This window comes from Leptodactylus fuscus, chromosome 11, assembly GCF_031893055.1.
Source record: "Leptodactylus fuscus isolate aLepFus1 chromosome 11, aLepFus1.hap2, whole genome shotgun sequence".
NCBI lineage: Eukaryota > Metazoa > Chordata > Amphibia > Anura > Leptodactylidae > Leptodactylus > Leptodactylus fuscus.
This window is the reverse complement of record NC_134275.1, coordinates 89,300,875-89,323,530: the sequence shown is the minus strand read 5'-3', so window position 1 is coordinate 89,323,530 and position 22,656 is coordinate 89,300,875. Positions and strand designations below refer to the sequence as shown.

The 22,656-nt window shown below is 46.5% G+C and overlaps 2 protein-coding genes and 1 pseudogene across 2 annotated transcripts; 1 reads left to right on the top strand and 2 right to left on the bottom strand.

Moving 5' to 3' along the window:
- Nucleotides 1-563: 563 nt before the first annotated feature.
- On the bottom strand, nt 564-1,514 carry LOC142185616 (olfactory receptor 2K2-like). Its single transcript, XM_075261040.1, has one exon. The coding sequence runs from the start codon at nt 1,512-1,514 to the stop codon at nt 564-566; it is 951 nt and encodes a 316-aa protein (XP_075117141.1).
- Nucleotides 1,515-19,385: 17,871 nt separating this feature from the next.
- On the bottom strand, nt 19,386-20,363 carry LOC142185615 (olfactory receptor 2AP1-like). Its single transcript, XM_075261039.1, has one exon. The coding sequence runs from the start codon at nt 20,361-20,363 to the stop codon at nt 19,386-19,388; it is 978 nt and encodes a 325-aa protein (XP_075117140.1).
- A 28-nt stretch (nt 20,364-20,391) lies between these two features.
- LOC142185614 (olfactory receptor 8D1-like) overlaps nt 20,392-22,656 on the top strand; it is a 33,060-nt pseudogene continuing 30,795 nt past the window's right edge.

Here is a 22,656-nt window from a genome sequence, read left to right as displayed (position 1 = left end):
GGAGCCAGCGGCATGGGGTGCAAGGGGGGGAGTGTTGGGGTTGGAGCGGGGGGGGGGACGCAGGAGGAGGGGGGGAGAAAGGCCATGGACGCGGAGGGTGGAAGGGGGAATGGGCGAAGGGGGAATAGGTGAAGGGGGGCGAAAGGGCCAGGGGTGCAGGCGGTCCTGAGGTAAACAGTAGGTAGGGGGCCACGGGGAAAGCGGAGGGAAGGGGGGACAGGGGGATGGCGCGGGGGAGCACGCCGCCAAGCATGCACAACACCAATTGCCTAACTATCCGCGGCTCAGTGCCAAAACTGACCCGCAGACGAAGTCGCAGGCAGATGCTAGTGTTAAAGATAAATGAGAGGTTTGGGTTAAGACAAAATCAAATTAGGTCCAAACTGATGGAAAACTGATGTTAAAAGCTCAATTTTTTTCAACTGACGTGCATGAGGCCTTCGTGTGCAGGGAAATTGAAGTTTTTTTTCTGCTTTGGGTTGTTGCAGATGTTTTGATACCAGTGTGCCAATCCCAAATACAGCCCTTGCCATTCTATTGCTACATTGTTCACATTTTGTCATTTATGCCGTGTTCAAGAACACATTTCTAATCTTATGTAAGGAATATTTCCACGCCAACCTGACATCTTGATTTTTAAAGCTGTAGATAAGAGGATTGAGAATAGGTGTGACCACAATATACAAAAGTGACAACAGTTTATCGGAGTGCAGAGACACCATAGAAGAAGGTTTGGTGTACAAACCAAAAATTGTTAGGTATAGGACGACCACCACAGTAAGATGAGAGGAACAAGTATAGAAAGCTTTTAGTTTTCCAGTGTTGGACTGAATCTTTAGAATAGTTTTAATAATGAAAATATAAGACGTAAGAGTCAAGAAGAAAGGAATGATTCCCACAAAGATGGATTCAATGAGGATAACGCTTTTCAGTACATTACTATCGTCACAGAAGAGCTTCATGAGAGCCAAGAGATCACAAAGGAAGTGATTGATGTCACTCGACTTGAAACAGAAGTTTCTAGACACGATATAAGTTTGAGGAATCGCCTCAATGAAACTCAGAGTCCAGCAAATTCCGGCCAACAAGGCGCAGACCCTTTTGCTCATCATTACAGGATAGTGTAATGGGTTACATATTGCAACGTAACGGTCGTGGCTCATAGCCGTCAAAATCAAAAACTCATTGCAGACACCGGAGATGTAGAAGTACATTTGTGTCATACAGTCATTATAAGAGATGGTGGTCACGCCAGAAGTAAATATTGCCAATATCTTATGGAGGGTGACAGTGGTATATAAGATGTCTAAGCAGGATAGATTGAGTAAGAAGAAGTACATGGGGTTGTGGAGTCTGTAGTCCAGGACGATCAGTAAAGAAATGGTGGAGTTTTCAGCAAGGACTGCAATGTACATTAACAGAATCATCAAGAAGATTGGAAGCTGAAGGTTGTCCCAGTCTGAGAAACCTTTGATGGTGAAGGAAGTGACTGGAGTGAAGTTTCCCGCACTCATGACTTCCCTGGATAATAGAGGGAAGGAAGAGCTTTATTGTCCACATAATATTACATTTTATTTCTAGAGCGCCAACATATTCTGCAGCGGGTTCAAGTACAGACAAAAAGATACATTACAGCGACATAGTCACTTCACACAATGGGACTGAGGGCCCTGCTCACAAGAGCTTACAATCTACAGTCCTATGAAAAAGTTTGGGCACCCCTATTAATCTTAATCATTTTTAGTTCTAAATATTTTGGTGTTTGCAGCAGCCATTTCAGTTTGATATATCTAATAACTGATGGACACAGTAATATTTCAGGATTGAAATGAGGTTTATTGTACTAACAGAAAATGTGCAATATGCATTAAACCAAAATTTGACCGGTGCAAAAGTATGGGCACCTCAACAGAAAAGTGACATTAATATTTAGTAGATCCTCCTTTTGCAAAGATAACAGCCTCTAGTCGCTTCATGTAGCTTTTAATCAGTTCCTGGATCCTGGATGAAGGGATTTTGGACCATTCCTCTTTACAAAACAATTCAAGTTCAGTTAAGTTTGATGGTCGCCGAGCATGGACAGCCCGCTTCAAATCATCCCACAGATGTTCAATGATATTCAGGTCTGGGGACTGGGATGGCCATTCCAGAACATTGTCATTGTTCCTCTGCATGAATGCCTGAGGATTTGGAGCGGTGTTTTGGATCATTGTCTTGCTGAAATATCCATCCCCGGCGTAACTTCAACTTCGTCACTGATTCTTGAACATTATTCTCAAGAATCTGCTGATACTGAGTGGAATCCATGCGACCCTCAACTTTACCAAGATTCCCGATGCCGGCATTGGCCACACAGCCCCAAAGCATGATGGAACCTCCACCAAATTTTACAGTGGGTAGCAAGTGTTTTTCTTGGAATGCTGTTTTTTTCAGTCCACAGGACCTTCTTCCAAAATGAAGCTGGCTTGTCCAAATGTGCTTTTGCATACCTCAGGTGACTCTGTTTGTGGCGTGCTTGCAGAAACGGCTTCTTTCTCATCACTCTCCCATACAGCTTCTCCTTGTGTAAAGTGCGCTGTATAGTTGACCGATGCACAGTGACACCATCTGCAGCAAGATGATGCTGCAGCTCTTTGGAGGTGTCTGTGGATTGTCCTTGACTCTTCTCACCATTCTTCTTCTCTGCCTTTCTGATATTTTTCTTGGCCTGCCACTTCTGGGCTTAACAAGAACTGTCCCTGTGCTCTTCCATTTCCTTACTATGTTCCTCACAGTGGAAACTGACAGGTTAAATCTCTGAGACAACGTTTTGTATCCTTCCCCTGAACAACTATGTTGAACAATCTTTGTTTTCAGATCATTTGAGAGCGGGCTGTCCATACTCGGCCACCATCAAACTTAACGGAACTTGAATTGTTTTGTAAAGAGGAATGGTCCAAAATACCTTCATCCAGGATCCAGGAACTGATTAAAAGCTACAGGAAGCGACTAGAGGCTGTTATCTCTGCAAAAGGAGGATCTACTAAATATTAATGTCACTTTTCTGTTGAGGTGCCCATACTTTTGCACCGGTCAAATTTTGGTTTAATGCATATTGCGCATTTTCTGTTAGTACAATAAACCTCATTTCAATCCTGAAATATTACTGTGTCCATCAGTTATTAGATATATCAAACTGAAATGGCTGTTGCAAACACCAAAATATTTAGAACTAAAAATGATTAAGATTAATAGGGGTGCCCAAACTTTTTCATAGGACTGTATGAGGTAGAGGGGGTGACACAGGAGGTAGCAGGGGCGGTATTGCTTATACAGAGGTCAGACAATGTTGTAATAGAGGTGACTGTCATTGCACAAACATAAAGCTGTAGGAGACATCACCAGTCGTGTCCTGTAACATGTGGATGGTGCCTGGTCCTATAGAGTTACCCTGAAACGGCCTCATATCATGTGGGGTAATGTGGGAGCGGGAACAGAGGAGGGTTTGTTTTAGGGATTCTAATTACAGTACAGAAGGGTTTACGTTAGAAATTGTGATCGGTCGGTCTGATAAGATGCGTCTTTAGGTTGCGTTTGAAACTGTAGAAATTGGGAGTTACTCTGATTGTCCGGGGTAGAACATTCCAGAGAAGTGGTGCAGCTCGGGAGAAGTCTTGTATACGAGCGGGGGAGGTTCTGATAATAAAGGATGGAAGTGTTAGGTCATTGAGTGAACGGAGAACACGGGTTGTGTGATAGAGATGAGGGAGATAATCTATGGAGGTGCAGCATTATGGAGAGCCTTGTGGGGGAGAACTTTATATTTTATTCTATAATGAATAGGCAGCCAATGTAACGACTGGCACAGACCGGAGGCCTCGCTGTAGTGATCGGCACAGACCGGAGGCCTCGCTGTAGTGATCGGCACAGACCGGAGGCCTCGCTGTAGTGACCGGCACAGACCCGAGGCCTCGCTGTAGTGACCGGCACAGACCCGAGGCCTCGCTGTAGTGACCGGCACAGACCGGAGGCCTCGCTGTAGTGACCGGCGCAGACCGGAGGCCTCGCTGTAGTGACCGGCACAGACCGGAGGCCTCGCTGTAGTGACCGGCACAGACCGGAGGCCTCGCTGTAGTGACCGGCACAGACTGGAGGCCTAGCTGTAGTGACCGGCACAGACCGGAGGCCTCGTTGTAGTGATCGGCACAGATCGGAGGCCTCGTTGTAGTGACCGGCACAGACCGGAGGCCTCGCTGTAGTGACCGGCACAGACCGGAGGCCTCGCTGTAGTGACCGGCACAGACCCGAGGCCTCGCTGTAGTGACCGGCACAGACCCGAGGCCTCGCTGTAGTGATCGGCACAGACCGGAGGCCTCGCTGTAGTGACCGGCACAGACCCAAGGCCTCGCTGCAGTGACCGGCACAGACCCGAGGCCTCGCTGTAGTGACCGGCACAGACCGGAGGCCTCGCTGTAGTGACCGGCGCAGACCGGAGGCCTCGCTGTAGTGACCGGCGCAGACCGGAGGCCTCGCTGTAGTGACTGGCACAGACCGGAGGCCTCGCTGTAGTGACCGGCACAGACTGGAGGCCTAGCTGTAGTGACCGGCACAGACCGGAGGCCTCGTTGTAGTGATCGGCACAGATCGGAGGCCTCGTTGTAGTGACCGGCACAGACCGGAGGCCTCGCTGTAGCGTCTAGCCTGATAGATGAGCCGCTGCATTCAGAATAGATTGTAGAGGGGAGAGTTTAGTGAGGGGAAGACGGATTAGTAAGGAGTTACAGTAGTCAAGGCGAGAATGAATCAGAGAGACAATAAGTGTCTTTAGTGTATCTCTGGTAAGGAAAGGGTGTATTCTGGAGATGTTTTTGAGGTGGAGGTGACATGAGCATGCGAGTGATTCAATATGAGGTGTGAAGGAACAGTCTGAGTCAAACACAACCCTGAGGCAGCGGGCCTGCTACCTAGGAGTTATAGTAAGGCCTGAGACTGCAATGGATATATCAGGGACAGATCTGTTAGATGGTGGAAACAGTAGTAGCTCAGTCTTAGAGAGATTTAGTGTCAGAGCGAGGACATGATATTAGAGACAGCAGAGAGACAGTCACTGGTGTTCTGTATGAGTGCAGGGGTGATGTCCCGGGAAGATGTGTATAATTGGGTGTCATCAGCATAAAGATGGGACCTGAAGCCAAATCTGGCGATGGTTTGTCCAATGGGGGCTGTGTAGAGAGAAAAGAGCAGGGGGCCTAGGACCGAGCCCTGAGGAACCCCAACAGCAAGGGAAAGAGGGGAGGAAAGAGAGCCCGCAAATGATAGACTGAAAGTGCGGTCTGAGAGATAAGAGGAGAACCAGGAGAGCGCAGTGTCCATGAGGCCGACTGAGCGGAGCAGAGTGAGGAGGAGATGATGGTCAACAGTGTCAAAAGCTGCAGAGAGGTCCAGACAATGTCTTGAGCTCTGCTACTCAAGGTCAGCATTCAAGAAATGTTTTTTATTCTATGACATTTATGAGAATTTTATGAGACTTACCCTATACAGAGTTACCATTTTCTTTTAATTATGGAAAAAAAACTGGCAGAACATGGGATACGCTAAGTGCAGGAACATAGATAGACAATCTCTTCTCTGATCCTCTTCTGTCCATGTCATACTCCCGGGTTATACAATAGACCTGAGACCTGGAGTCTTCCACACGACAACCTACATGGATCTGACATGTCTGTGTGTGACATTGTATTTATAGCTGAGATATTGGGCACAATGGGACTAATATTGTTAATTACTATAATCGTTCTGTGTTAGCATTTCAGGTAAGAAAACGAGAGTCTCAGAGGATTTATCTTCTAAAATGTTTCTATGATTTATCAAAATTATTATTGTTTTGTTTTGCTCCAACGAAAGGCAATATCTCCGCGACGGAGGCGCCTATTCACAAGGGGAAAGCACCGATGGATTCAGGTGACCCTACCCTATCTATCTGGGGGAAGGGGGGCTGGGTTGATATGCTGGGTCCTGGTGACAGACTCCCTTTAACCCCTTCCCGCCGATGGCACTTTTTGACTTCCTGACCAAGCTCGATCTTACGTAACTGCCATGTGTCACTTTATGTGGCAATAACTCTGGAACGCCTTAACTTACCAAAGTGATTGTGAGATTGTTTTCTCGTAACACATTGCACTTCATGTTAGTGGTAAATTTTGGTTGATATGTTTTGTGTTTAATTATGAAAAAATAGGAAATTTGGTGGAAATTTTGAAAACTCTGCATTTTATAAAGTTAGAAATGATGTGCATTGCATACAGATAGTCAGCTCGCCATCTCTCCTAAATCTCATGTCCCAGATCTTGGCTTTATGTCGCATCAGACTTTAGTTGCCCTTTTATTTTTTACGGACATTGCAAGGTTTATAAGTGAAACAACAATATTCAACATTTTCAAGAAATTTCCAAAAACCATTTTTTAAGGGGCGAATCCAGTTATGAAGAGGTTTTGAAAGACCCTTGTATTAAAGCCCCCCATAAGTCACTCCATTTTCAAAACTGCACCCCTTAAATAAGCCAAAACAACATATACCTAGTAATTTAACCCTATAAGTGCTTAACAGGAATTAATACAAAATGGAGGTGAAATTTTCAAATTTGATTTTATTTTCCTAATATTTTCGTTTAGCCCTAGAATTTGCACATTCACAAGGGGTTAAAGGAGAAAACGCCCCCCACAATTTGTTATGCAAGTTCTCCGGACTACCATAGTACCGAACTTGTGGGTGTAAACTAATATATGGACGCACAGCGAGACGCAGAAGGGAAGGCGCGCCGAGGAGCTTTTAGAGGGCAGATCTGGCTGGGATCATTTCGGGCACCCTGTCGCATCTACAAAGCCCTTCAGGTGTCAAAAACAGTGGAAACCTCTAGAAAGTGACCCCCCCCCCATTTTGAAAACCGCCCCCCTCAAAGAATTTATGAAGTGATGTAGTAGCATTAGTAACCCCGAAGTGACTATGTAAGCTGTGCGGAGTAAATTGGGTACACCAGATCCCATTCTATGTTCCCACCAGCTCCTATGACACAGACGGGGGAGAGGGGCATTCTGGGGGGTCAGCGCTGGTGTCTTCTCTCTCATAAGCTCTAAATATGGAGGGGTGTCCCCTGCAAACACTCGCACCACTTATACATTTCCTTCTAGTCACAGCCACTTATGTCCTAATGATTTGGTGACTTTTGGGGTTTTTGTCTTCACATTGTACAAGCTAGATTTGTATTTTCTGGCAATGTGGCCATGTGAGGGCTCGGTGTTTGCGGTATCAGATGAGCTTCTCAATGCCACCATTTTGGGGCCTGTAACTTATTGACGACATTTTATTAACTCTTTATGGGTGGGATGTTAAATGCATTGCTTTCTGGCATTGCTTTTAGCATTTATTTTTTTTCCCGCGCAGCGTACAGTATAAGTAACATGTGACCTTTATTCTGCGGGTCGGTACGGTTACAGCGTGCAGTGTACAGTATAAGTAACATGTGACCTTTATTCTGCGGGTCGGTATGGTAACGGCGTGCAGCGTACAGTATAAGTAACATGTTTCCTTTATTCTGCGGGTCGGTACGGTTACGGCGTGCAGCGTACAGTATAAGTAACATGTGACCTTTATTCTGCGGGTCGGTACGGTTACGGCGTGCAGTGTACAGTATAAGTAACATGTTACCTTTATTCTGTGGGTCGGTACAGTTACGGCGTGCAGCGTACAGTATAAGTAACGTGATCTTTATTCTGCGGGTCGGTATGGTAACGGCATGCAGCGTACAGTATAAGTAACATGTGACCTTTATTCTGCGGGTCGGTATGGTAACGGCATGCAGCGTACAGTATAAGTAACATGTGACCTTTATTCTGCGGGTCGGTACGGTTACGGCGTGCAGCGTACAATATAAGTAGCATGTTACCTTTATTCTGCGGGTCGGTACGGTTACGGCGTGCAGTGTACAGTATAAGTAACATGTGACCTTTATTCTGCGAGTCGGTATGGTAACGGCATGCAGCGTACAGTATAAGTAACATGTGACCTTTATTCTGCAGGTCGGTACAGTTACGGCGTGCAGCATACAGTATAAGTAACATGTTACCTTTATGCTGTGGGTTGGTACGGTTACAGCGTGCAGTGTACAGTATAAGTAACATGTGACCTTTATTCTGCGGGTCGGTATGGTTACGGCGTGCAGCATACAGTATAAGTAACATGTGACCTTTATTCTGTGGGTCGGTATGGTTACGGCGTGCAGAGTACAGCATAAGTAGCATGTTACCTTTATTCTGCGGGTCGGTATGGTTATGGCGTGCAGTGTACAGTATAAGTAACATGTGACCTTTATTCTGCGGGTCGGTACGGTTACGGCGTGCAGTGTACAGTATAAGTAACATGTGACCTTTATTTTGCGGGTCGGTATGGTTACGGCGTGCAGAGTACAGCATAAGTAGCATGTTACCTTTATTCTGCGGGTCGGTACGGTTACGGCGTGCAGCGTACAGTATAAGTAACATGTGACCTTTATTTTGCGGTCGGTATGGTTACGGCGTGCAGTGTACAGTATAAGTAACATGTTCCCTTTATTCTGGGGGTTGGTGCGGTTACGGCGTGCAGTGTACAGTATAAGTAGCATGTTACCTTTATTCTGCGGGTCGGTACGGTTACGGCGTGCAGAGTACAGCATAAGTAGCATGTTACCTTTATTCTGCGGGTCGGTACGGTTACGGCGTGCAGTGTACAGTATAAGTAGCATGTTACCTTTATTCTGCGGGTCGGTACGGTTACGGCGTGCAGTGTACAGTATAAGTAACATGTTCCCTTTATTCTGGGGGTTGGTACGGTTACGGCGTGCAGCGTACAGTATAAGTAACATGTTCCCTTTATTCTGGGGGTTGGTGCGGTTACGGAGTGCAGTGTACAGTATAAGTAACATGTGACCTTTATTCTGCGGGTCGGTATGGTTACGGAGTGCAGTGTACAGTATAAGTAGCATGTGACCTTTATTCTGCGGGTCGGTACGGTTACGGCGTGCAGTGTACAGTATAAGTAACATGTGACCTTTATTCTGCGGGTCGGTACGGTTACGGCGTGCAGCGTACAGTATAAGTAACATGTGACCTTTATTTTGCGGGTCGGTATGGTTACGTCGTGCAGTGTACAGTATAAGTAACATGTGACCTTTATTCTGTGGGTCGGTACGGTTACGGCGTGCAGAGTACAGCATAAGTAGCATGTTACCTTTATTCTGCAGGTCGGTACAGTTACGGCGTGCAGCGTACAGTATAAGTAACATGTGACCTTTATTCTGCGGGTCGGTATGGTAACGGCATGCAGCGTACAGTATAAGTAACATGTTACCTTTATTCTGCGGGTTGGTACGGTTACGGCGTACAGTGTACAGTATAAGTAACATGTGACCTTTATTCTGCGGGTCGGTACGGTTACGGCGTGCAGCATACAGTATAAGTAACATGTGACCTTTATTCTGCGGGTCGGTATGGTTATGGCGTGCAGTGTACAGTATAAGTAACATGTGACCTTTATTCTGTGGGTCGGTACGGTTACGGCATGCAGTGTATAGTATAAGTAACATGTGACCTTTATTCTGCAGGTCGGTATGGTTACGGCGTGCAGCATACAGTATAAGTAACATGTGACCGTTATTCTGGGGGTCGGTACGGTTACGGCGTGCAGCATACAGTATAAGTAACATGTGACCTTTATTCTGCGGGTCGGTACAGTTACGGAGTGCAGTGTACAGTATAAGTAACGTGACCTTTATTCTGCGGGTCGGTACGGTTACGGCGTGCAGTGTACAGTATAAGTAACATGTGACCATTATTCTGCGGGTCGGTACGGTTACGGCGTGCAGAGTACAGCATAAGTAGCATGTTACCTTTATTCTGGGGGTTGCTACGGTTACAGCGTGCAGTGTACAGTATAAGTAACATGTGACCTTTATTTTGCGGGTCGGTATGGTTACGGCGTGCAGTGTACAGTATAAGTAACATGTTCCCTTTATTCTGGGGGTTGCTACGGTTACAGTGTGCAGTGTACAGTATAAGTAACATGTTCCCTTTATTCTGGGGGTCGGTACGGTTACGGCATGCAGTGTACAGTATAAGTAACATGTGACCTTTATTCTGCGGGTCGGTATGGTTACGGCGTGCAGCGTACAGTATAAGTAACATGTGACCTTTATTCTGCGGGTTGGTACGGTTACGGAGTGCAGTGTACAGTATAAGTAACATGTGACCTTTATTCTGCGGGTCGGTATGGTTACGGCGTGCAGCGTACAGTATAAGTAACATGTGACCTTTATTCTGCGGGTTGGTACGGTTACGGCGTGCAGCGTACAGTATAAGTAACATGTGACCTTTATTCTGCGGGTCGGTACGGTTACGGCGTGCAGCGTACAGTATAATTAAAATGTGACCTTTATTTTGCGGGTCGGTATGGTTACGGCGTGCAGCGTACCGTATAAGTAACGTGAGCTTTATTGTGCGGGTCGGTACGGTTACGGCGTGCAGTGTACAGTATAAGTAGCATGTGACCTTTATTCTGCGGGTCGGTATGGTTACGGCGTGCAGTGTACAGTATAAGTAACATGTGACCTTTATTCTGCGGGTCGGTATGGTTACGGCGTGCAGCATACAGTATAAGTAACATGTGACCTTTATTCTGAGGGTCGGTACAGTTACACGTGTATTGCAGAGTATAGGAAGCTCTCAGCCTGTGTAGACACATGGGCAGGGGTGAACCTGGGGTTTCTGCCACCTGAGGCGGACGTCAGAAAGCCCCCCCCCCCCCGGAGGAGGGGACGGGTCGAGCGGAGGGGGCGGGGCCGAGCGAAGCGAACGTGATTAGCAGGCAGAGAGCAGGCAGGGAGATGACCTGCTCTCTGCCTGAGCGTGAGGGGCGGCCGCTGGAGCAGCACTGCGTCTACAGGGTCGCCCCAATCCACCGCTCAGTGACGGTGACGCTAAATGCCGCCCTACCCGGGGCCCTGGCATAGCGCCGCCTGAAGCGGTCGCTTCAGGTCGCCTCATGGGAGGTGCAGCTCTGCGCATGGGGCTGGGAGCTTCCATTCCTGGCAGGATCAACCAGGTAAGTGGAGGGGACGGCATGGGGCAGACTCAGGGTCACTGATCAGACCCCGGGCTGCCCGCTACCAACACCGGTACCCCCCGAAACCGTCCGGCACCATTATGTCACGATCCCCGGAGATGTTGGCGGTCATGTTTGACCACCGGCATCTCAGGGGTTAACACCCGCGATTGCACCCGGTTCCGGCTGCTGGTGTTACAGGGTATTGTCAGCCGTATGTTATGGCTGACACCCGCAGAGCATGTTTCTGTGTGCGCACCATACAGCCGCCGTAGTACTACTGACACGTAGCAGACTGACACTTACAAATTCGAGGAACACATCTTGACATTGGGTAGTAATATTCGGTCTCATTCAACAACTACTGAGGCAATTTACTTATAAAAGGTAAAGAATTCTGAAAGTCTTATTTCCCAAATTTCTCTTTTATTTAAAAACAAGAATTCATTTTTATAATATAGAGAGACTAACTTCTGCCCACGACTTTCTCTGCGGGTTGTTGGCGTCGATGATCCGCCTATATTCAACAAATTACTGCCTTCGATGGTGTGCCTGCTGCAGTGTTTCGGCAGCTCTCAAGCTGTCCTGGTGCTGAACTTGTTCCTCGCACCATGCCTGTGATTGTTCCAGCATCTCAGCAGCTTGCTGGGACGCCACATAAGGAGCGTGTTGTTGGTATAGATGATCCAGCGTTTCGACAGCTGTCAAGCTGTCCTGCTGCTGAACTCGTTCCTCGTACTGTGCTCGTGATTGTTCTGGTATCTCAGCAGCTCGCTGGGATGCCATATAATGAGCGTGTTGTTGGCATTGATGATACCCCTCAGCTCCGCTTGAGGAGAGCTCTGTAACTTCTGGCTCCTTCATAGCTCTCATTGTTTGCAACAAATTAACTGTTCTTTATCCAGGCATGTTGAAAATGGGTAAATTGCCAATTTGGATTGAAGGTGTTTGCCCATGTCAGTTTCTCATCAGTGCCTGGAGCAGATCAGATAATATGCAAATGCATGAACATTGAGGGTTAGCATGTGTTTTGGATAAAAAGTAGCCTATGTTTTAATCGAGGTTACAATCTATCTATCTGCCAAATTTCATTCAAATCCATTCAGCCGTTTTTGTGTGATTGAGGAACAAACATATTATATAGTAATTAGTAATTAGTATAGTATTAGTATATTAGTAGGAGGATAGGACTAGTAGGATTTATAATATTAGTAGGATTAGTAGGATAGGATAAAACATGTAATCCCAAATCACATAAAATCATGAACATAGACTAGGTAAATTTCCCGTTGTATGTCTAAGGCCACATGTACACATCAATGAAAACCAGACATGTATTTGACGTTTTTACTCTCCATTCATATGGGAGTCCATTGATACATAGATGGGTCAGTTTTATGAAATGTCCTATTTTTAAAAAATGCATTGGAGGCTTGAAAAAGCGCTCAGAGAAGCGCAAAACAGCTGTTGCCCTTTCTTGTCGCCATATTTGCTGTCTTTCCCTCCCAGAGAGTTGTGAGTGGTTTTTAAATTGTACTTGGTTACCCTAATAAAGGACGTTTTTTAGAAGAAGATCCTCAATGGGTGAGTGCCCTTCCTATTTTCTATCTTTTTGATTCATTTTCTATTTTTACAAATATTTGGTCTGTTTCCAGCACAACCACAAGCTTCAGTCTAGTTTTCAGATTTGTAAGCCCTGGAGTCCAGGGCATTGTCACTGTATGGTAGGAGACCCAGGAAGACCCCACTTCATACCCACAGACATAAGCCAGGCTGGAGTTTGCCAAAACTTACCTGAGAAAGCCAAAACCGTTCTGGAAGAATGTTCTCTGGTCAGAGGAGACAAAAGTAGGAAAAGGCCTCAACATAGAGATTACAGGAAAAAAGAGAAGAAGACGCCCCCTACAGTCAGACATGGCGGAGGTCCCTGATGGTTTGGGGTTGCTTTGCTGCCTCTGGCACTGGACTGCTTGACCGTGTGCATGGCATTATGAAGTCTGAAGACGACCAACACATTGTGCAGCATCATGTAGGGCCCAGTGTGAGAAAGCCGGGTCTCCCTCAGAGGTCAGGGCTCTTCCAGCAGGACAAGGACCCAAAACACACTTCAGGTCAGCACTAGAAAATGGTGGTGAGAGAAAGCCCTGGAGACTTGTAAAGTGGCAGCAATGAGTCCAGCCCTGAATCCCATAGAACACCTGTGGGGGAGGAGAGATCTCTTGGTGGCAGTTTGGAGAAGGCCCCCTTCACATCTCAGGGGGGACCGCGAGCAGTTTGCCAAAGAAGAAGGGTCTAAGATTCCAGCAGAGCCTTGTAAGAAACTCATTGCTGGTTAGTGGAAGCGGTTGTGCGCAGTTATTGTGTCTAAAGGTTGTGCTACCAAGTATTAGGCTGAGGGCGCCAATACTTCTGTCCGCACCAGTTTTGGAGTTTTGTGTAAAATGATCAATGATGTGACTTTTTTTTCATTCTCTTTTGTGTTTTTTCATTGCAAGCAAAATAAATGAAGATATTACCAAAGAGTTTGTGCTGTGTAATCATTATCTGGGGGACAGCGAGGATTATCTGACAGGACTGCAGGGGGCGATACTTATACTGTATATACCCTGTGTCACTTATATACTATATAAGAGTCTGTGCTGTGTAATCATTATCTGGAGGACACCGAGGATTATCTGACAGGACTGCAGGGGGCGATACTTATACTGTATATACCCTGTGTCACTTATATACTATATAAGAGTCTGTGCTGTGTAATCATTATCTGGGGACAGCAAGGATTATCAACAGGACTGCAGGGGGGCGATACTTATACTGTATATACCCTGTGTCACTTATATACTATATAAGAGTCTGTGCCTGTAATCATTATCTGGGGACAGCGAGGATTATCTGACAGGACTGCAGGGGGGCGATACTTATACTGTATATATCCTGTGTCACTTATATACTATATAAGAGTTTGTGCTGTGTAATCATTATCTGGGGACAGCGAGGATTATCTGACAGGACTGCAGGGGGCGATACTTATACTGTATATACCCTGTGTCACTTATATACTATATAAGAGTCTGTGCTGTGTAATCATTATCTGGGGGACAGCGAGGATTATCAACAGGACTGCAGGGGGGCGATACTTATACTGTATATACCCTGTGTCACTTATATACTATATAAGAGTTTGTGCTGTGTAATCATTATCTGGGGGACAGCGAGGATTATCTGACAGGACTGCAGGGGACGATACTTATACTGTATATACCCTGTGTCACTTATATACTATATAAGAGTCTGTGCTGTGTAATCATTATCTGGGGGACAGCGAGGATTATCTGACAGGACTGCAGGGGGCGATACTTATACTGTATATACCCTGTGTCACTTATATACTATATAAGAGTCTGTGCTGTGTAATCATTATCTGGGGGACAGTGAGGATTATCTGACAGGACTGCAGGGGGTGATACTTATACTGTATATACCCTGTGTCACTTATATACTATATAAGAGTCTGTGCTGTGCAGGGTTGGACTGGCCCGCCGGAGCATCGGGGGATCCCCCGGTGGGCCCCCGGGCCCGGACTATACTACTAATCATTTTAGCATAGGCAGGGGCCCGATCGGGCCCCTAACCACCCCATTGATGATCGGGCCCCTGCCTATGCTAAAATGATTTCAATCGGGCCCCTGCCCATGTCAGAGGAGGATTAGGGGAGGCCCCTCCCCTAATCCAAAGAACCAGCGCAAGGAGAGCTACCGATCTCCTTGCGCTTGTTCAGCCATCTACGTATCAGCGTAGGCGGCGTCATCACGCCGCCTACGCTGATACACAGACGTCTGACAGAAGAGGATGCGGCAGCAGCGGGAGCAGCAGCAGCGCGCGGTCGGTCGGTCGGTAAGTATAATAACTTTTTTTTTTTTTTTTTATAATAGGCCGCTGCCTGCTGTAGTATCTACCAGCAGGCAGCGGCCTATTTACCAACCCGGACCTGCTCACTGCCGCCCCCTCTTCCCCTTGTACTTTAGGCCGCGGCGGGCGGTAGTGAATAGGCCCGGGCCAGGCCGCGATCCCACTGCCGCTAATATTATACTCAGGGGTCTTTTCAGACCCCCGAGTATAATAATCGGGGCCCCAGGGGAGGTGAGGGAACATAATAAACACTGTTACTCACCTCTCCGGGATCCGGTGTTACTCCTAGCTGGCTTCGGGGCTATATGTTAATGCCCAGACGTCATGTGGTCTGGAATATTACCATATAGGCCCGAAGCCTGTTCTAGCAGTAACATATAGGCCTGAAGCCTGTGGTAGTAGTAATAACCTGTTACTGCGAGCACAGGCTTTGGGCCTGTATGGTAACAGGCTGTTACTGCTACCACAGGCTTTGGGCCTATATGTTACTGCTAGCTCAGGCTTTGGGCCTATATGGTAATATCCCAGGCCACGTGACGTCTGACACATTACCATATAGGCCCAAAGCCTACTAGGAGTAAAATCAGATCCCGGCGAGGTGAGTAACAGTGTTTATTATGTTCTCTCACCTCCCCTGGGGCTCCGATTATTATACTCAGGGTCTGAAAAGACCCCCGAGTATAATAATAGTTCATGGGTGTGCAACTGTGGGGCATAATAGAGCTTGAAAGGTCCACTGTGGCCCCTGTAACCTCTATTATGCCCTACAGTGGCCCCCCTGCAACCTCTATTATGCCCCACAGTCTATTGTGCCACCGTGGGGCATAATATAGGCTGCAGGGGCTGCTGTGATATATATATATATATATATATATATATATATATATATGGTCTGGATGTGTGGAGAAGTGAGGAGTCAGACGTGTCTGTGTTTCAAACTTTACAGAGTCAAGTCACAGCTGGAAGAAGTGGTCATGGCGGTCCAAAGGGAAGAGACGGGAAATGTGGGAAGACGTCTCCTGTGAGTATTACTGCACAAAATATGACTGCATTGTATTTATTGTAATGTTGTGATTTATTGTAATGGTACTGCTAGCACCCCCAATCCCCCCGCTGTCTGAGGTGGACAATCGAAAGATGCCCCCAAATCTTTCAATTACTACAACTCCCAGCAGCTCCAGATGCCCTGGAACTGTTGAGAGTTGTAGTCCACCCACCCCATAGATAATGTCCCACTCTATTGTTATGCTGGTGCCCTTTTCTAGAGCTCCAGCATAACAATATCCAAGTTTCAGAAACGCTGAGGACTTAGGATATGTTCACACATCAGTATTCCATCCGTCCGTTTGAATTCAGTTTGACACTTCAAAACGGACTGATACACATACTGATCTCTACTCTGGTTACAATTGCTACTTTTAATCCCCTTATCTGTCCTCTAGTGGTCGGAGAGCGTTTGCTATCAGTATACAATCAGTATGTGCATCAGTCCGGTGTCCGTATACAATCAGTATGTGCATCAGTCCGGTGTCAGTATACAATCAGTATGTGCATCAGTCCGTTTTGAAGTGTCAAACTGAATTCAAACGGACGGATGGCATACTGATGTGTGAACATACCCTTATCTGCCTGAAAATGGCTGACACCTGGCGGACTTCATTATGTTAATGAGGTCTGCCACTGTCTGTGTGTAACCGCCATTTTAATAGTCCACCTCTCCGTCATTCTGGTCCCATGGTGGACCTGTATGACGGAGAGCTTGCCGCTGTTGTGAACCTAGCATAAGGCTATGGCTACACTATAACTTCTGTCATACAACCAAAGATGTGTCGCCCTGTTATTCTTTCACTCATGTTAGTGAATGGAGTCACATTGCAACCTGAGGGACCCAATGCGACTCCATTCACTAATGTGAAAGAGTCCCAAAGGGACACTGCGATCTTTGGTTGCATGAAGGAAGTAGTAGTGTAGCCATAGCTGTTTTGCACACTGTATTGTGCGTGAAATTGCACTTTAAACGAGTATAATGGCAAAAACTGGACGGGCGATATTACATATGGCAGTAGGGTGGGCCCCTGGAGATAATCCCACTGGTGGGCCCTAGGCACCCCAGTCCGACCCTGGTGCTGTGTAATCATTATCTGGGGGACAGCGAGGATTATCTGACAGGACTGCAGGGGGCGATACTTATACTGTATATACCCTGTGTCACTTATATACTATATAAGAGTTTGTGCTGTGTAATCATTATCTGGGGGACAGCGAGGATTATCTGACAGGACTGCAGGGGGCGATACTTATACTGTATATACCCTGTGTCACTTATATACTATATAAGAGTCTGTGCTGTGTAATCATTATCTGGGGGACACTGAGGATTATCTGACAGGACTGCAGGGGGCGATACTTATACTGTATATACCCTGTGTCACTTATATACTATATAAGAGTCTGTGCTGTGTAATCATTATCTGGGGACAGCGAGGATTATCTGACAGGACTGCAGGGGGCGATACTTATACTGTATATACCCTGTGTCACTTATATACTATATAAGAGTCTGTGCTGTGTAATCATTATCTGAGGGACAGCGAGGATTATCTGACAGGACTGCAGGGGGCGATACTTATACTGTATATACCCTGTGTCACTTATATACTATATAAGAGTCTGTGCTGTGTAATCATTATCTGGGGGACACCGAGGATTATCTGACAGGACTGCAGGGGGCGATACTTATACTGTATATACCCTGTGTCACTTATATACTATATAAGAGTCTGTGCTGTGTAATCATTATCTGGGGGACAGCGAGGATTATCTGACAGGACTGCAGGGGGCGATGCTTATACTGTATATACCCTGTGTCACTTATATACTATATAAGAGTCTGTGCTGTGTAATCATTATCTGGGGACACTGAGGATTATCTGACAGGACTGCAGGGGGCGATACTTATACTGTATATACCCTGTGTCACTTATATACTATATAAGAGTCTGTGCTGTGTAATCATTATCTGGGGACACCGAGGATTATCTGACAGGACTGCAGGGGGCGATACTTATACTGTATATACCCTGTGTCACTTATATACTATATAAGAGTCTGTGCTGTGTAATCATTATCTGGGGGACAGCGAGGATTATCTGACAGGACTGCAGGGGGCGATACTTATACTGTATATAATTCAAAGCAAAACAAGGTAAGTATGACACCTTCATATATAAATAACAATGAAACAACTGTTACAGTAACGTATCAAAAAGCTTTATTAAATATCAAAATTGGACATACATGTAAAACACAAGTGCAAATACAGGGAGATAGGATTGGAGAAAATAGGGTACCAAGGTGGAATTAGATCCCCATGTATTGCTACAAGACACCTACAAGAGGTATATATAAAATAATATGCAGTGGTAGTAAGAAATAACAGTCACAGACCGTTTCCCACAACAAGTGGGGCGGTTCCTACACATATAAGTATTGTATGTCAATGCATAAATTAATGAATAAACCCTGAAAAAACGGGGAAGTGTGTCCTGAGTCACAAGTAGCCGTACGGAACAATTTTAAATACCACAAGCAGCCCAGAGTCACAAAATGTATAACACTTACCCATGTGGGTGGTGTGGTGTGAGCAACCAGGGGACCGGTCCCTACTCTCCAATGGCCCGACGCGCGTTTCGGCACGCAGCCTGTGTTTTACATGTATGTCCAATTTTGATATTTAATAAAGCTTTTTGATACGTTACTGTAACAGTTGTTTCATTGTTATTTATATATGAAGGTGTCATACTTACCTTGTTTTGCTTTGAATTGTTTGCTATTATGGTAAGGACACTTAAACAGGTAGGGCCTGTTTATTGTCTCCCTATTAGGGGGTATAAATTATCACAATTATACCTCTTTTTTATGTGTTGTTCGGTATTTGTCTCTTATACTGTATATACCCTGTGTCACTTATATACTGTATAAGAGTCTGTGCTGTGTAATCATTATCTGGGGACAGCGAGGATTATCTGACAGGACTGCAGGGGGCGATGCTTTTGGCCAACACTGTATATGGTAATTAGTAAGTATGATGGACCAAAAAGATAAGTGCGTGATTTGTAGACATGGCCAATAAACAGTGGCACAAAAATCCATGAAACCCTTCCTGAAGGTCCTGATGAAGTCTGCTCTTATCTACACTGCATGACTCCATACTAAACATGTTCGATGAAAGTTTGAGGACGCCTGCTCTCGGTTTTAATTTATGACAAGTTTTTCTGATTTCTTTATCCTTATCTGAACAATTGCTTTTGATTCGGATTAACTCTCCCACCGGTATATTTTTTACTACATGTAGTAACAAAATGAACTAACTCATTGTTATAGTCCTCAGGGTCACAATTGGCCTGGGGTGGAACCTTGTGGTAAAATAATAGAACTTTCTCTTAATGGCTGACTTTACATCCTTATTTTTTAAGCTGTAGATGATTGGATTTAGCATGGGAACTACGGCTGTGTTGAAGAGAGCTAACAGTTTGTTGGACTTGATTGTACCAATCGGGATCAGATACTGACAGATGAGACTGGAGTAATGAAGACCAACAACAGTGAGGTGGGAGGAACATGTGTAGAAAGCCTTAGATCTCCCACTACCGGACTGTATTCTTATTATGGCAGTGATAATGAACACGTAAGAGATGAAAGTAAGAAGAAATGGGGTAAAGGTGCAGAGTAGGACCCCCTCGGTGAATATTAGTAATTGTAGGGTAGAGGTATCATTACAGGACAGATCGATCAAGGGCATGATGTCACAGAAGAAATGGTTTAGGGTGTGAGACGTATAACATGTGAACCTCGCTAGAATAACCATAGAGGGTAATATCTGTAGAAGACTGACTAGCCAACAGAAAGAGGCCAAAGCTGCACAGGAGCTACCGCTCATGACCCTTCTATAATGCAATGGATGACAGATGGCGACATAACGGTCATAGCTCATCGCTGTTAGTATGATCAACTCATTGCCAGATAGCCAGGAAAAGATACACACTTGTGCCATACATTCCATAAAAGATACCATGTTATTACCCGTCACATACATAGAGAGGACCTTATGTAGAGTAACGGTGGTGGAAGATAAGTCTAAAATGGAAAGATTACATAAGAAAAAGTACATGGGGGTGTGGAGCTGAGCATCCAAAAAAACCAAGAGAAGAATGGTCATGTTACCACCAAATGTGATGAGACAAATGAGAAGAACCAAGAAGAAGACCACAGCTTGAAGTTCAGGAACATCGGAAATTCCTTTAAGGACGAAGTACAGCTCCATTGTCTGATTTCTGCTCTCCATCGACAACGATATTCCTTAGCAGGCCAGCATGGGGCTCTTAAAGGCTCCTCAGTCCTGGACATTTCGTATAAAGCAAAATAACTAGTAAGTTCAACCAATAGTACGTGCAGATAGATAAAAAGTAACCCTGCATCCTATAAATAATACAACAATAGTGCAACAACAATGAGATTGTAGATTGAAGATCCTGGGTAAGTACGTGGCACAGAACAGCAGTGAGATGATATATAATAGATAATATACTCAGGCTTATAGTATTACATATTAGTAGGGGATCAATAATAATGAAATATAAATAACCCCTGATGCCTGACTTCCACCAAGACAGATCTGACTCTACAAACCCTTCTCTTATATTTATCTGTCTTACAATCCCCAGGGCTCCATAACAAGTCCCCCATGGATTGTGCTCCCTTGTAACCACTTATCTGTGATACAGTTACTACCTGTAATCTGCTGCTCCTGACTTTCTGCTAATGTGTTGTATTCTCCATTCTAGAGATAGTTACTAGAGATGAGCGAACGCCGTTCCATCGAATAGGTATTCGATCGAATATCAGGCTGTTTGGGATATTCGATTCCAATCGAATACAAGGCCGCATATGCAGTAAAAATTTGTGTCCCCTCTCACCTTTCCTGGCGTGTTTTTTACACCAATAACTGTGCAGGGGAGGTGGGGCAGGAACTACGACAATGGAGGCAGTGAAAAAAATGAAAAAAACCCATTGGCTGCCGAAAACATGTGACCTCCCATTCATAAGAATAGTGTCGGCCATCTTCGTCTCATTTACATTTTGGAGTGATAGGGAGAGTTTGGTTTCAGTGCGATATACTGATATTAGCTTTAGTTAGGCAGGAAATAACAGATCTTATCAGAGCTAAATATAAATCAATCTGCAAATCATACAGCGTAGCAGCAGGGGACATGGGCGAGGACGTGGATACCCAGCTGTATATCCACCCCACAGTCCAGGTACTGGAGAGGGGCTGCCAGCAACAGCAGGGGACGTGGGCAAGGACGTGGATACCCAGCTGTATATCCACCCCACAGTCCAGGTACTGGAGAGGGGCTGCCAGCAGCAGCAGGGGGCGTGGGCGAGGACGTGGATACCCAGCTGTATATCCACCCCACAGTCCAGGTACTGGAGAGGGGCTGCCAGCAACAGCAGGGGACGTGGGCAAGGACGTGGATACCCAGCTGTATATCCACCCCACAGTCCAGGTACTGGAGAGGGGCTGCCAGCAGCAGCAGGGGACGTAGGCGAGGACGTGCATACCCAGCTGTATATCCACTCCACAGTCCAGGTACTGGAGAGGGGCTGCCAGCAGCAGCAGGGGACATAGGCGAGGACGTGGATACCCAGCTGTATATCCACCCCACAGCCCAGGTACTGGAGAGGGGCTGCCAGCAACAGCAGGGGACGTGGGCAAGGACGTGGATACCCAGCTGTATATCCACCCCACAGTCCAGGTACTGGAGAGGGGCTGCCAGCAGCAGCAGGGGACGTAGGCGAGGACGTGCATACCCAGCTGTATATCCACTCCACAGTCCAGGTACTGGAGAGGTGCTGCCAGCAGCAGCAGGGGACGTAGGCGAGGACGTGCATACCCAGCTGTATATCCACCCCACAGTCCAGGTACTGGAGAGGGGCTGCCAGCAGCAGCAGGGGACATGAGCAAGGACGTGGATACCCAACTATATATCCACCCCACAGTCCAGGTACTGGAGAGGGGCTGCCAGCAGCAGCAGGGGACGAGGACGTGGATACCCAGCTGTATATCCATCCCACAGTCCAGGTACTGGAGAGGGGCTGCCAGCAGCAGCAGGGGACGTGGGCGAGGACACCCAGCTGTATATCCACCCCACAGTCCAGGTACTGGAGAGGGGCTGCCAGCAGCAGCAGGGGACGAGGACGTGGATACCCAGCTGTATATCCATCCCACAGTCCAGGTACTGGAGAGAAGCTGCCAGCAGCAGCAGGGGACGTGGGTGAGGACGTGGATACCCAGCTGTATATCCACCCCACAGTCCAGGTACTGGAGAGAGGCTGCCAGCAGCAGCAGGGGACGAGGACGTGGATACCCAGCTGTATATCCATCCCACAGTCCAGGTACTGGAGAGAAGCTGCCAGCAGCAGCAGGGGACGTGGGCGAGGACGTGGATACCCAGCTGTATATCCACCCCACAGTCCAGGTACTGGAGAGGGGCTGCCAGTAGCAGCAGGGGACGTGGGCGAGGACGTGGATACCCAGCTGTATATCCACCCCACAGTCCAGGTACTGGAGAGGGGCT

What these genes read in the sequence shown, in the direction of transcription:
- LOC142185616 (XM_075261040.1), bottom strand. Translation starts at nt 1,514, where the DNA reads ATGAGTGCGGGAAACTTCACTCCAGTCACTTCCTTCACCATCAAAGGT.
- LOC142185615 (XM_075261039.1), bottom strand. Translation starts at nt 20,363, where the DNA reads ATGGAGAGCAGAAATCAGACAATGGAGCTGTACTTCGTCCTTAAAGGA.